Below are 15,814 nucleotides of genomic sequence, written 5' to 3' on the forward strand. Positions count from 1 at the left end.
TTGAATTTCTCTTCATTGCCTTTCTCCATCCTACCAGTCTACTTTTAGCTTCATTTTGGTACTTAAGTTCAAATTTATTGTGTAACCCAATGTAAGACCCAACCTACACTGGACGTTAACATTCCAAGAGGTATCTAACATTCATTTCTCAACCAGCATCTGGAAAAGAAATTGGTCATTTATCTGCCCATCTACAGAACTTCTCAGTCACGCTTTAGTTGCTTGCCACCTCAACTTTTCTAATGCTGTTTTGGCCAATACACGATCTGTAAGTTTGACTTCCACTAAATCTCTTGTCTCCTTAATTGGATCAACTGCAGTTAATTGATCATTGTGTTCACTGACATTCATTGTTTTTCCCATTCAGAATCCTTGGTTTCAAATCTTTCCACTGATCTCACTGCTCCCTTTCTGTCTAACCAGCTCCAGACCTACAACCATTCAAGATGGCACAGCAATTATGTCGTGTTACGCATTCCGTTTTTTACTTTGTCCAATTGGTAGCTGTGCATTAAGCTCTCTTAGTCCCTCCTTACCATCTTTGTGTATATTTCTCTGCTCCTTTTCATCTTGTCCTTAAATGTGCTAACTTTCCATTGCATGTCCCTAATATTTCACACTCTGGCTCAGTGTCAAATTTCTGTGAAGCATGTTGGCCTTTTGTTTTGAAGACGCTGTATACCATCTGTTTTCACTACCACACCTGAGTGCTGTGTATGTAATATTAAGTCTTTTCATCAGTCTACGTTGCTTCATAAATACACTTTGGTTTTTGCTGACTTGGATTCTGATATCCTGTTTTCCTGAGAACTCTCCACTACTGTCATCAAATAAAACAGTATGGTTTTACAGATGACCTCCAAATGCTTTCAGTATTTGCTATTGTGAGCAGGTTATTTAAGGAGAGGCAGTTCAGAGAAGGCTCACTGGGATTGCTTTATGAGCAAAGACTGAACAGGTTTCTACTCTACACACTGAAATTTAGAAGAATGAGATGATCTCATTGAAACATATAAGATTCTTAAGGGGCTTGACTAGGTAAATACTGAGAGGATGTTTCCCCTCTAAGACTAGAGGATATATTTGCAGAGTAAAGGGGTGCCATGTTTTGCTATAACTATCAGGAGTCATTGTCAGATCACAGCTGGAGCAGTCTTGGTCTCTATATCTAGGTACAGGTGTACTTGTGTCAGAGATAGTATAGCAGACATTGAGAAGATTGATTCCTGGCATGGGAGGATTGCACCATGTGGAGAGATTGATTAGAGTAGTCTCAGGTTTAGAGGAATGAGAAGAGACCTTTTTGCATCATATGAGATACTAAGAAAGCTTGACATTTAGCACCAAGGACCACAGTCTTAATATTAACAGATCAGTTAGGACTGCTGGCACAAGATACTTTCTCAGAGTTCAGAATCTGTTTGAACTCTGCACCTTCAGAGAGCTGTGAATACTCCGTCAAGAAGGTCAGGTAGGGAAATGGAGTTGAAGTAGGCGATCAATCTGATATTATTAAATCAGGGATCAGTCTTGTAGGATTGAATTGGAAACTGAATTGATTTCTTGATTATTTTTATGTAAATATCTCGGCCATTAGCTCATTAAATGGCAGAACTGGCTCGAGGACATGTCTGGCCTACTATATAATTAGAGTCGAGAGTAGTACTGGAAAAGTGCAGCAGGTCAGGCAGCATCTGAGGAGCAGGAGAATCAACATTTCTGGCATAAGCCCTTCATCAGGAATGAGGCTTGTGGGTCGGGGCTGAAAGATAAGCGGGAGGAGGTGGGGTTCGGGGGAAAGTAGCTGGGGAAGTGATAGGTAGATGAAGGTGAGGGAGAAGGTGATGGGTCAGAGGTGGGAGTGATGGGCAAGTCCAGAAGGCGGTGCCGAGTTGGAGGCTTGGGACTGGGATAATGAGGGGAGGGGAATGAGGAAGCTGTTGAAATCCACATTTATCCCGTGTGATTGCAGAGTCCCAAGGCAGAATATGAGGTGTTCTTCCTTCAGGCGTCGGGTGGTAACATTTTGGCAGTGGAGGAGGCCCAGAACCTCCTTGTCCTTGACGGAGTGGGAGGTGAGGTTGGTGGGTGCGGGTGTCCCAGAGATGTTCTCTGAAATGATCTGCAAGAAGGCATCCTGTCTCCCTGATGTAGAGGAGACCACACTGGGTACGACGGATGCAGTAGATGACACTGGTATAGGTGCAGGTAAATTTCTGATGGATGTGGAAGGATCCCTTGGGGCCTTTTACAGAGGTGAGGGGAGTGGTGTGGGCGCAGGTTTTGAACTTCCTGTGGTGGCACCCCAGGAATGGGGTGTGGGCCTGACGAGGGAGTCACAAATGGAATGGTCTGTCCGGAACTCTGATAGGGGTGGGAAGGGGATTACGTCTCTGGTGGTGGGGTTCATTTGGAGGTGGAGGAAGTGGCAGAGGATGATGCGTTGTATGCGAAGGATGGTCGGGTGGAAGGTGAGGACCAAGGGGGTTCTGTTTTTGTTGCGTTGGGAGGGGTGGGGTTCAAGATCGGTGGTGCGTGGAGGAGATGCGCTGGAGGGCAACATCAACCACATGGGAAGGGAAGTTCCGATCATGGAAGGAGGAGGCCATCTTTGAGGTGGAATTTGTCACCTTGGGAACAGATGCGGTGGAGGTGGAGGAATCGGGAATAAGGGATGGCATTTTTACAGGAGGTAAGGTGGAAGGAGGTGTAGTCTAGGTAGCTGTGGGAGTCAGTGGGCTTGTAGTATATGTCTGTGGTTAGTCGTTTGCCAGAGATGGTGATGGAGAGGTCCAGGAATGGGAGAGAAGTTTGAGGGAGTCCTCTCTCCTGCTGTATAATTAGTCTACATTGAAGGTTGGTATAGAATCTGGTATTGGTATCCAATTAGTGATGGGGACAGCTTCTGGATCTGCACCAATTTCCTCAATGGTTTTTAGAGGTAATGTCAAATAACTCCAGAGAGGTCTGAGTCTTGTCACCAAGTCACCTTTTATTTCCACATGGAGAGTCCTTGACCCTGATCCAGCTCACAGTGAACAGAACCTGACACTCCTGGGTTTTTTTACTTTTCATATCATTTAGTAACTTGAGAAAACTTAACAAATTGTGAAAGAAAGGTGGTGGTTACATCTGGGACTATTATATCTATACCTTTTGTAGCTTGGCCCATTCTTGTGTGAAGAATGGTGTATATTATCTTCATGACATTTTATAATGTACAGATCCACTGCTGTACAAACTCATGCGCCAGCAATACTTCAGTCGTTACTTTGTTCTCCTGAAGCTAGGATCACTCCTGTTTACTTTTTTTTCGCCTAACTGTGGTAGTGCTTATTTCTTCGCCCAGCACCCATGTTGGGTGTGTGTGTAGGTGTGAGATACAGTGAAAGACACAAGGTGCGCAAATCTTTATTCAATTTCCACCACTAGGAAGAAAGGAAACACCCGAGTGGCCAGTAACAAGCAGTGCCCTTCTCATCAAAGGGCAATGCTGTGTGATCAAACAGTGAAGGAGAGGGCAGGGATTAAATCAAAATGTAATTTGGGGGAAAAAATACCCTCCACTCCCTGCGGTGCCCACCTCTCCCTGAACAACTCCAGGGTGTTGGTGGAGACCGCGTGCTCCTTCTCCAAGGACACCCGGGCTCTAACGTAACCGCGGAAGAGGGTTACTCCGGTTATTTTTTCTGGTTTTATTTTTTTCTTTTTTTTAAGGGCAATGCTGTGTGATCAAACAGTGAAGGGGAGAATCCTTTTTAATTCTTTTCCACACTACCACCTAACTGCGGTAGTGCTTTTTTTTTGTTCCCCAGCACCCATGGTGTGTGTGTGCAGGTGAGAGACACAAGGTGTACGAATCTTTATTCGATTTCCACCACCAGGAAGATAGGAAAACACCCGAGTGGCCAGTCACAAGCAGTGCCCTTCACATCGAAGGGCAATGCTGTGTGATCAAACAGTGAAGGGGAGGGCAGGGATTAAATCAAAATAGAGTTGGAGGGAGAAATAATGCACTCTACTCCCTGCATTGCCCACCTCTCCCTGAACCACTGCAGGGTGTTGGTGGACAGCGCGTGCTCCTTCTCCAGGGACACCCGGGCTCTAACGTAACCGTGGAACAGGGTCACTCTGGTTTGTATGTCAGCGAGGGCTCCCTGATTGGACCAGGTTAACAGCCCCAATCAGGGAACCCCTACTCTGTGATGTCCATCTGGCTGAGCTCATTGCCATCGCTGCAGTACGTGCATTGACTTTACACCATTTTCAGTTGTATAAAGGGAACTGGCAGAATCAGGGTAAGCCTACTATATCTCATCAGGGCCCTTCCATTAGTAAAGCACAGCCAGGAAACAATTGTACCGACCTCCAGCCATCAGGGGGCAGCGTCCAGGAAGAGTTGAGAGTTGGTGCCTGTAGTCCATCTTTCAGCAACGAGTACTTGGTTTCAATAAGCTCCCTGCTGATTGGCTGGGGCTGAGTAAAGCTATCCCCTATTCACCTACTCCGTTAAGGCTCCCGCTGATTGGTGGACCGAGTGCGGGTTTGAAAATGGCAGAACAGCAGAGCGAGCTGGCGCCGGCTCCCGATGAGAAGAAGCGGAAACTCTGCCAAAGCGGGCCCGAGGCGGCGGACTCCCCGGGCTCCGAAAGAAGTGACTTCAACCTGGAGAGTTTCCGTTTGGAGAAAATCCTACGGGAGAGCGCGCGGGACAAACTAGTCTTCATTCACGGCAAGGTGAGAGGGGGCGAGGGTCACCGGGAGGGCGGGGCCTGTGTGTTCGCGGTGGAGGGGCGGGGTCAGCGTGGAGGGGTGGGCGTTACGGCAGGGGGCGGGGTCAGTGTAGAAGGGGTGGGCGTTACAGCAGGGGGCGGGGTCAGTGTAGAAGGGGTGGGCGTTACAGCAGGGGGCGGGGTCAGTGTGGAGGGGGTGGGCGTTACAGCAGGGGGCGGGGTCAGTGTGGAGGGGGTGGGCGTTACAGCAGGGGGCGGGGTCAGTGTAGAAGGGGTGGGCGTTACAGCAGGGGGCGGGGTCAGTGTGGAGGGGGTGGGCATTACGACAGGGGGCGGGGTCAGTGTGGAGGGGGTGGGTCACTGAGGGGTGGGGATGGAGGGAAGGTGGTTGTAAGCTGCTGCCTTGAATCACTGCGGTCCATTTCATAGGGATATACAGCATGGAAACAGACCCTTCGGTCCAACCCGTCCATGCCGACCAGATATCCCAACCCAATCTAGTCCCACCTGCCAGCACCCGGCCCATATCCCTCCAAACCCTTCTTATTCATATACGCATCCAGATGCCTTTTAAATGTTGCAATTGTACTCGCCTCCTTCCTCTGGCAGCTCATTCCGTACATGTACCATCTTCTGCATTTAAAAATTGCTCCTTAGGTCTCTTTTATGTCTTTCCTCAACTCCCCCAGACCCTCTAATTCTAGATTCCCCCACCCCAGGGAGATGCTGTGTGGTTGGAGTGCCCCAAGGTGGAAGATGTGGCATTCTTCTTCCAGGCATCGGGTGGCATGTATTTGGTGGTGGAGGAGGCCCAGGACTTGCATGTCCTTGGCAGAGTGGGAAGTGGCTGACTAAAGAAATTGAGGGTTTGGTTCAGAAAATGATGGAAGCATATGTCAGGTATAAACAGGATAGATCGAGTGAATTCTTAGAAGAGTATAAAGGAAGTTGGAGTATACTTAAGAGGGAAATCAGGAGGGCAAAACGCGGACATGAGATAGCTTTGGCAAATAGAATTATTTGAAGTGGTCAGCCATAAGGCAGTGGGGTTTTTGGGTGGGTGTGTCCTGGAGATGTTCCCTGAACTGTTCTGACATTGGGAAGACAGGACACCAAGGTGGGCCTTCCCCAGCCCCATCACCACCTCCCATTAATCTCTCAGCCCCCTTGGAACCCCCCCCCCCACATTCCTGATGAAGAGCTTATGCCTGAAATGTCGACTCTCCTGCTCCTCGGATGCTGTCTGACTGGCTGTGCTTTTCCAGTGGTACACTTTTTGACTCTGATCTCCTGCCTCCGTAGTCCTCAGTTTCTCCTAACAGTGACATAGAGCTCAGTTTCTAAGTGTGTGTGTGTAGACACCAGGCATCTTTTTATTGAAACTCATTGACTGATGTTGAAGTGGTTTCTGGTGTTGTATTGAAGGCAGCATGGGTTGAATAGTTTCTGAATGTTCTATAGAGTTCCTGTGAAATATTTTCTGGAGATTAGATATAGTCTTTTCACAAGGAAGATGACAAAGAGGGTTAATGTAAAGACAGAGCCCTTTTTGATCCCCAGTCTTCACTCAGAAAATAACTATGCATGAACAGCAGGATATCTTGGAAGATAGTGACTGATTCAGTCAGGGCAATCAGTATTTAAGGAGAATTCCACAGATTCACAGCCCTTTGGGTGAAGATGTTGCTCCTCGACTCAGTCCTAAATCTGATTTGCCTTATTTTGAGGTTATGCCCCGTAGTTCTAGTTTCACCCGTTAGTGGAAACAACCTCTCTGCCTCTACCTTATCTATTCCCTTTATAATTTTATATGTTTCTGTAAATTCCCCCTCATTCTTCTAAATCCCAATGAGTCTACTCAACCTCCCCTCATGAGTCTCCCAGTCTATTCAACCTCTCCTCATAAACCATACCCCTCAACTCTGGAGTCAAACTCGTGAATCTCCACTGCATCCCCTCAGTGCTACTGTACACAGTACTTGAGGTGTGGCTTCAGTACTTTCTGCAGCTGCAGCATAACTTCCCTGTTTTTAAACTCCATCCTTTAGCAATCAAGAAAAATATTCCATTTGACAGGGTCAAGTGCACTCTTGAAGTGGGAAAAGTCTATGTGCAGGGATCCAGGTTGTACCATGCATTCTTTTTGGATTTGCCGCAATGAAGATCATGTCTGTAGTACTCTTAATGGCACTGCCATTCAGGAAGGAGCTCTTTGACAGTTAGGAGGATCCTTACATGAAGTTCCCTTTTGAAGGTAGTGGAAAGACATCTCTATAGTTATTGCAATAGAATTTGTCTCCTTTCTTGAATAAGGTCAAGACGAATGTCACCGAAGGACCCCTTGCAATAACTCCATGCCAGGAATGTAGAGTCATAGAGATGTGCAGCACGGAACATACACTTCAGTCCAACCCAATCTAGTCCCTCCTGCCAGCACCCGGCCCATATCCCTCCAAACCCTTCCTATTCATATACCCATCCAAATGCCTTTTTAAATATTGCAGAAGTACTAGCCTCCACCACTGCCTCTGGCAGCTCATTCCATACACGTACCACCCTCTGTATGAAAAAGTTGCCCCTTAGGTCTCTTTTATATCTTTCCCCTCTCACCCTAAACCTATGCCCTCTAGTTCGGGACTCCCCACCCTAAGGAAGAGACTTTGTCTATTTATCTTATCCATGCCCCTCATGATTTTATAAACTTCTATAAGGTCACTTCTTAGCCTCCAATGCTCCAAGGAAAACAGCCCCAGCCTATTCAACCTCTCCCTATAGCTCAAATCCTCCAACCCTGGCAACATCCTTGTAAATGTTTTTTGAACCCTTTCAAGTTTCACAACATCCTCCTGACTCCTGTACTCAACACTCTGACCAGTAAAGGAAAGCATACCAAACACTGCCTTCACTATCCTATCTACCTGTGACTCCACCTTGAAGGAGATATGTGCCTGCACTCTAAGGTCTCTTTGTTCAGCAATGCTCCCTAGGACTTTACCATTAAGTGTATAAGTCCTGCTAAGATTTGCTTCCCCAAAATGCTGCACCTCGCGTTTATCTAAATTACACTCCATCTGCCCATTGGCCCATCCGAATAAGATCACGTTGTAATCTGAGGTAACCTTTTTCGCTGTCCACTACATCTCCAATTTTGATGGCATCTGAAAACTTACTAACTATACCACTTATGCTCCCATCCAAATCATTTACATAAATGACAAAAAGTAGAGGACCCAGCACCGATCCTTGTGGCACTCCACTGGTCACAGGCCTCCAGTCTGAAAAACAACCCTCCACCTCCACCCTCTGTCTTCTACCTTTGAGCCAGTTCTGTATCCAAATGGCTAGTTCTTCCTTTATTTCATGAGGTCTAACCTCGCTAACCAGTCTCCCATGGGGAACCTTGTCGAACGCCTTAATGAAGTCCATATAGATCACATCTACTGCTCTGCCCTGATCAATCTTTTTTGTTACTTCTTCAAAAAAACTCAATCAAGTTTGTGAGACATGATTTCCCATGCACAAAGCCATGATGAATATTCCTATCTGAAGTATATTTGAGAACTTCAGCTAGGATTTCATCGGTTCCAGAAGCTTTGTTGTTGTATTGTAATTTCAGATGAACATGGTCTTCTAAGATATGTTGTCCACTTGTGACCATATTGTGGGCACAAACGTGGAGGAAATTCCTGGCCATTATTTCCAAATGTGAGTGTGGTAACAGTAACTGGTGGGACTCTCTCTCCACTACTCCTTTCCTCACTTCCTGCCTCTCTCTTTGCTCCTCAGGCTCTCTTTTCTAACTTCCTCTCTCTTTCACCCCCTTTCTCCCTCTTCTGTCCCACCTTCTCTCTCTTCCGTTCCCCCCCTCTCTCTTTCATCCCCCTTCCTATCCCCCCTCCTCTCTTCCATCCCCCCTCCTCTCTCTTCCTTCCCCCCCTCCTCTCTCTTCCACCTTCCCCCCCCCCGGTCTTCATCTCCCCCTTTTCTCTTACACACCCCCACTCCTCCCACGTCCACCCTACCACCTCCCGCGTCCACACCACCTCCTCTCGCAATCACACCCCCCGCTTTTTCAGCAACCTGTCCTCTCTTTTTCACACCCCTCTTTCCAGCTCCCACTGTCCCTATAGTGCAGTCTCCCTCTTCTGCCCCCTCAATGCCCTCACTTTGCATCACGCAATAAATTGAGCCTTTTCATTTCTTGTTACACAATGTGTAGTTTTTGGGGTTAGATATTTTATACCAAATATGTGATTCAGAGGGCCCATATAACCTGAGTTGCACCCTAGTAATTGCAAATCCCACAGCATATTTAGAATAATGTCTGATACACTGGACTATCTGCTTATTTGCCCAAGACTGGTTTCACAAAAGAAAGGAGTAACTTTAATCCTTAATAACTAGTGGAAGAAGTTCAGCGTGATGAATCAATAATATCGCAAGACGTATCGCAAACATGAATACTTCTAGTTCAACCTCAGCTTGTTTATGAACAGTTTTTCTGGAAAGGCTGGTCAGCCTTTTATTAAATCTTTTTTCTTTGAGAGCAGTTTATACTTAATAGCTTCAATTTGGGTCGAAGAAACCTGGCAACTAGAGGGCGCCACAAGCCTCAATTTTCTATGGATCATTCCCTGCAACTTCAGCCACCACCAACATGGCCACCATTCCAATCTCCTCACTTTCTGCATTCTGAAGGGAATGTTCTAAATTGTTACCCTGAACTACACCTCAATCATCTGCTGCAACATCTGCCCTTTCATCTCTTCTTCTCTTGCTATCCAAGGCACCAAACATTCCTTCGTATATACCACATTGGCTGCTCACAATGTGATCTGCTCAATACTAGGGAGACCAAACGCAGATTAGACAACCGCTTTTCAAACACCTCATCTTCTGATCGTATTTAATCTTAAATCTCCACCTTAATATCACAAGGGCAGCAGGTACATGGAATCACCAATCCCTGCATGTTCCCCTCCAAACCACTCGCCATCCTGACTTGGAAATATATCCCTATTCTTCCAGCGTCACTGGGTCAAAATTCTGACTGCCTGCCGAAGGTGATTGTGGGTCACAACTCTGTTTTCAGCTTGCTGGAATGTCCAAATGAAGCTCAATGTAATCTCAAGAGGCAGCACCATGTCGTTCCATATTCAGCATTTAGTTTCTTTCAGACCATCATCTCTGACTCCATTTTGTTTACCCATTTGCAGATTTTGGTTTTACTCCTGTTTTTCTCCTGGTTGTGCTTCTGGACAGCATCTGTTCGTGATGTTGGCATTCATGTCTCCTCTAGCCATATCTTTAGTTTCTCTGTTTGTTCCATTCCCACTGCCTTTGGCCCTCAATCTCCAACTCTTTTTTTTAAAATTTAATTTCTCATGTCTCCCATCCTTTAACAGATTTTTCCTTTTGTTCTTTTTCACATCATCCCACTCCCTTTCGTTTGTTTAAAACCAGCTACATTTCGAACTTTTTCCAGCTTTGCCGAAAAGTATTAACTATTTCTCTTTCCATGGACCTGCAGAGAATTTACAGCATTTTCTGTTACTGCAGTGTCTGCAGTAACTTATATTTTTTCCAATGTAGTGATTAACCAGTAAAGATTTCCATTTGACCAGTTAGGTTTAGATAGCATTTGTTAGAGCAGACATGCTTCTTGTTCTGGTTGGGGCTGAAGACTTTGTTAGTTGTGGTAAGCAAGTCTTTTTTAATACCACAGGTTGGACAGAACAACGGAGAAGCACGGGATGCTGTGATCATTTTAGAGAAGACGCCTTTCTCTGAGGAAACCTTGCCGCATCTTCTCAACAAGGATGCAGATCTCCGTCTTCAATTCAGGAATGACATTTACAGCACACACCACCTCCATCCCCTTCCAGCTTTCAATGGTACGGTGCAGTCCAGCCAACCCAACCCTGCTGTCCACGTTAAACAGGGTTGGGCTGTGGGTTAATTACAAGTATTGGTTAAAATTTGAGTGGTTTCTCAATGCAGTTGTATCCTTAGTACTTAGCTGAATTAATGAGGGTGAGAAACTTTCATATTTAAGTGAAAATGTCAGAAATGCAGTAAATCTTCTTGGAAACATTTGCAGAAAACCTCAGCTTAAAATACATTTTTATCATACTTGTAATGTAGTTAAACAACCAAAGGTGCATCATAGTATTTTAAAGCAGAGCATGACAACACCGAAGGAGATATTAGGACAAATGACCAAAAGCTTAGTCAATGAGGCAATTTTTAAGAGGGGTATATAAAGAAGAAAGTGATAGGAGCATTGGAATTAGGAGCAGAAGAAAACAATTCAGCCCTTTGAGTCCACGCTGCCATTTAACATGATCATGGCTGATCTTATCTTGGTCTCAGTTCCACTTTCCTGCACTGCTCCCCATCGCCCTTTATCCTGTTTTTCGACAGAAACATATCTATTTCTTCCTGAATCTGTTGATTGATTCTGCATCTACTGCACTCTGGGGCAGTGAGTTCCACCGATTCACAACCCTCTGAGAGAAATAGTTTCTCTTCAGCTCAGTTTTGAACCGACCTCCTCTCGCTCTACATCAATGGCATCTTGTTTGAGACTGTTCTATAAGGGGAAACATCTTTCAGTATCCACCTTATCATTCCCCTTTAGCATTTTATATACCTCTCATTCTTCTGAACTCCACTGAGTACAAGCTCAAGCTTTTCAACCGTTCCTTGTACATCAGCCCTTTCATCCCTGGAATCAATCTAGTGAATCTCCTCTGAAACTGCCTCCAGTGCCAGCACATTCTTCCTCAAATAAGGAGACCAAATTGGACATAATACTCCAGATATGGTCTTACTAACGCCTTATAAATTTGTAACAATGCTTCTTTAATATTCCAACAAACTAGCATCTACAGGAAAACAACGCGTACGGACCACATACTGAACTATAGAAGCAATCATCCCAACATCTACAAACGAAGCTGCATTAGAACATTATTTCAACGAGCTGCAGCACAAAGGAACTACGCAGAGCAGAAGAAAATCACCCATACAGCGTATTCAAAAAGAACGGATATCCAATGAGCACAGTCTGCCGATTTCTCAGTAACAAACCCAAATAAGCAGACAAAATGTGCCCAGAAACCCTAGCCATTTTCCTCTACATCAAAGACTCTGAAATGTCTGCTAGACTACTCAGACCTCTTTGCATCATGGTAGCCCACAAACCCACCAACACACTAAAACAGCAGCTAATGAACTTGAAAGATCCTATACAGACAACAAGCAAAATGAAAGTCATTTACAAAATACTTTGCAAAAACTGTAACAAACACTACATTGGACAAACAGGCAGAAAATTAGCAACCAGGATACATGAACATCAGTTGGCCTCAAGAAGACATGACCCACTCTCACTAGTATCCTTACATACAGATAAGGAAGGACACCACTTCGACTGGTACAACACAGTCAAGCCAAACAGAGACACGCACAATAATTCCTAGAAGTATTGCATTCCAAAAGTAACTCCATCAACAAACAATCGATTTGGATCCGATCTACCACCCTCTGAGAAAAAGGAAATGATATCACCATGAGAAATGATATCACCAACCCAAGGAAACCAAAACACATAAACAGAAAGTGAGCTATAACAACACTGCTTCACCGGAGGCTCACTGATAATGTTACATAGCATGGTGATGAAATGTCTAAAAATGAACCTTCCAGCTCAGTGATCAAACTAACATCCAGAATAATGTGACTTTTTCATTTTTTGGCCAAAATGGGCAACCTCAAGCTTATCCACATTAAACTTCATCTGCCAGATTCTGGCCTATTCTCATAGCCTATCAATATTTATCTGTAAACACGTTATCTCCTCATCACTACCTGCTTTCCCACTTATTTTACTATCATCAGCGAATTTGCTATATTACATTCTGACCCTGCTTCCTGATTATTAATGTAAGTTGTAAATAGTTGAGATGCAAGAACTGAACCCTGTGGCACCCAACCAGTTACAGTTCACCATCCAGAGGAAGACACATTTATCCCAACCCTCTGCTTCCTATCAGTTAGTCAATCCTTTATCCAAGCCAAGACTCTACCCTTAACCCTCTGGGCTCTAATCTCCTGGATCAGTCTTTTATGCGGCGTCTTATCAAATGTCCTCTGGAAGTCTAGGTATACCACATCAACTGGATCCCCATTATTTCTTGCTGGTTACATCCTCAAAGACGTCCAGCAAATTTGTGAAGCACTCCTCTCCCTTCATGAAGCTGTGCTGACTCTGGTGAATTGGGCTTTGTTTTTTCCAAGTGTTTCTCATTCTTTATGATTGACAGAGGTCAAACTAACTGATCTGTAGTTTCTCACTTTGTGCATATTTCCATTTTTTGACTAAGGCTGTCTAACTAACATGTTTCTAATCCACTGGTATCTTGCCAAAATATGGGGAATTTTGGAATATCAACTATCTCTGGTACCACTTGCTTCAATCCCTAGGATGCAGGCCATCAGGCCCCGGGACTTATCTGCCCTTAATCCCATTAGTTTACTTGATACTTTCTTTCCAGCTATAGTAATTTCACCAAGTTCCTTTGTCATAACTGCAGTTTTATCTTCCATGGTGAAAAAGAGCCAAAATATTGGTTTACTGCCTCTGCCATTTCTGAGTTTCCTATTATTACCTTGGTATTCTCTTTGTTTTTATATACTTATGGAAGCTTTTGGCAGCAGTGATTATGTTTTCTGCTAGTTTTCTGTTGTAATTCATCTTAGATCTTTTGATTTTGTTTTTAGTGGCCCTTTACTGACGTTTAAAGTTCTTCCAATCCTCTAGAGCGCCACATTTGCAGCATGATAAGCCCTAACTTTTGCCTTTATGTTATCCTTGACTTCCTTGTTAAGGCATGGATGATTTTTCACTTATTTACATTTCCTGTTCCTCTCAGCAATGTACTTTAATTGAGAAGTATTTAGCATCTCCATAAGCATTTGCCACCGTTCTCCAACTGTCCGGTCCTTTAATATTTTTGCCCGATCCATTGGGCCCAACTCCTTCCTGAGGCCTGTAAAATTACCTTTTCCCAACACCAATACTGTTGTATGTGACGCTGTATTCACTATTTAAATCTGAATTTGAAACTCTAGTATATTGTAATCACTCCTTCCAAGAGCATCCTTAACTACAAGACCACATATCAATTCTTCCTCGTTGCATAATACCAGACTAAAGTAGCCAGTTCTCTGGTTGCTGTCAGAAACAATCCCTCAAATACTCCATGAACGTTTCCTTGAGGCTACATTTGCCAAGTTGATTAATCCAGTTAATGTACATGTTAAAATCATCCGTAATTACCATTGTGCCCTTCGCACAAGACATCATTCTTTCCTGGTTTATTCTATGCCCTATTTTGCAAGTGCTGTTCAGGCACCCTAATCGTAGATGTAGAAACAAAATTCCAGATTCTCGGCAACTGAACACATTGTCACCAGTGTTGGAGCAATTAAAATTGGGATTGTCCAAGAAGGCAGAATTGAAGGATCACATAACATTGAGGATTGTGGGCCTAAAACCGTTTACAGAGCTGGGGTGGATTAGACTGGCTTCATCTCCAACAATTGCCAGGGAGAGGAAGGATTCGGGAGCTAATGTTATCATTGGTTTCTGAAAGCATCTCCACCAACTACGAGGCTTAAGCCAGGACTGAGGTGGAATGTCCGCACTTAACCTAGATAAGTGTAGCTCCAACAACTCTAAAGAAACTTGACACCATCCAGGACAAAACAGCCTGTTGATTGGCATCCACTGGTTCCACTACTGATGCTCCGTAGCAGTGAAGTGTATCATCTACAAGATGCACTGCAGAAATTCACTAAAGATCCTTAGACAACACCTTCCAAACGCATGATCATTATGACCCGAGAAGGACAAGATCAATAGATACCGAGGAATACCACCACCTGCACGTTCCCCTCCAAGCTACTGACCATTCTGATTTGGAAATATGTCACCATTCCTTCACTATTGCTGGGTCAAAATCCTAAATTCCTTCCTGAAGGCCACTGAGATCTACCTGCAGCACATGGACTTTAGTGGTTCAGGAAGGCATCTCACCGCCATCTTCTCACGGGCAACTAGTGATGGTTAATAAATACTAGCCCAGCCATGTCCCACAAGTGAATAAAAGGAAAGTAGGCACATTTCTGTATAATATTGGAGTACAGAACTGGTTGGCATACAAGAACAAAGAAAATTATAGCACAGGAACAGGCCCATCAGCCCTCCAAGCCTGCACCAATCCAGATCCTCTATCTAAACCTGTCACCTATTTTCCAAGGATCAGTATCCCTTTGCACCCTGCCCATCCTGCCCCACCGAACTCATTTCTGCATACCTTGACACGGTCCTGTCCGCCTTAGTCCAAGAACTTCCCACCTACGTTCGGGACACCACCGACACCCTCCACCTCCTCCATGATTTTCGCTTCCCCGGCCCCCAACACCTTATCTTCACCATGGACATCCAGTCCCTATACACTTCCATCCGCCATCACGAATGCCTCAAAGCCCTCCGCTTCTTCCTTTCCCGCCAAACCAACCAGTACCCTTCCACTGACACTCTCCTTTGACTGACTGAACTGGTCCTCACTCTTAACAACTTCTCCTTCCAATCCTCCCACTTCCTCTAAACCAAAGAAGTAGCCATGGGCACCCGCATTGGCCCTAGCTATGCCTGCCTCTTCGTTGGATATGTGGAACAGTCCATCTTCCGCAGCTACACTGGCACCACCCCCCACCTTTTCCTCCGCTACATTGATGACTGTATCAGCGCTACCTCGTGCTCCCACAAGGAGGTTGAACAGTTCATCCACTTTACTAACACCTTCCACCCTGACCTCAAATTTACCTGGACCGTCTCAGACTCCTCCCTCCCCTTCCTAGACCTCTCCATCTCTATCTCAGATGACTGACTCAACACGGACGTATACTATAAGTCGACTGACTCCCACAGCTACCTAGATTACACCTCCTCCCACCCTGCCCCCTGTAAAAACGCCATCCCATATTCCCAATTCCTTCGCCTTCACCGCATC

The 15,814-nt window shown here is 45.0% G+C and overlaps 1 protein-coding gene across 1 annotated transcript in view; it reads left to right on the forward strand.

The window, feature by feature from the left end:
* The first annotated feature begins 4,536 nt into the window (after nt 1-4,536).
* Nucleotides 4,537-15,814, forward strand: part of dcps (decapping enzyme, scavenger) — a 54,652-nt gene continuing 43,374 nt past the window's right edge. The window contains exons 1-2 of the mRNA XM_043676904.2: nt 4,537-4,737; nt 10,459-10,627. Coding sequence (XP_043532839.1) covers nt 4,552-4,737; nt 10,459-10,627 — 355 coding nt within the window. The 5' untranslated portion in view covers nt 4,537-4,551. The remainder of the gene's footprint in view (nt 4,738-10,458; nt 10,628-15,814) is intronic.

Source organism: Chiloscyllium plagiosum, unplaced genomic scaffold (assembly GCF_037043375.1).
Source record: "Chiloscyllium plagiosum isolate Xiang-an unplaced genomic scaffold, Cpla_swu_hap1 HiC_scaffold_29, whole genome shotgun sequence".
NCBI lineage: Eukaryota > Metazoa > Chordata > Chondrichthyes > Orectolobiformes > Hemiscylliidae > Chiloscyllium > Chiloscyllium plagiosum.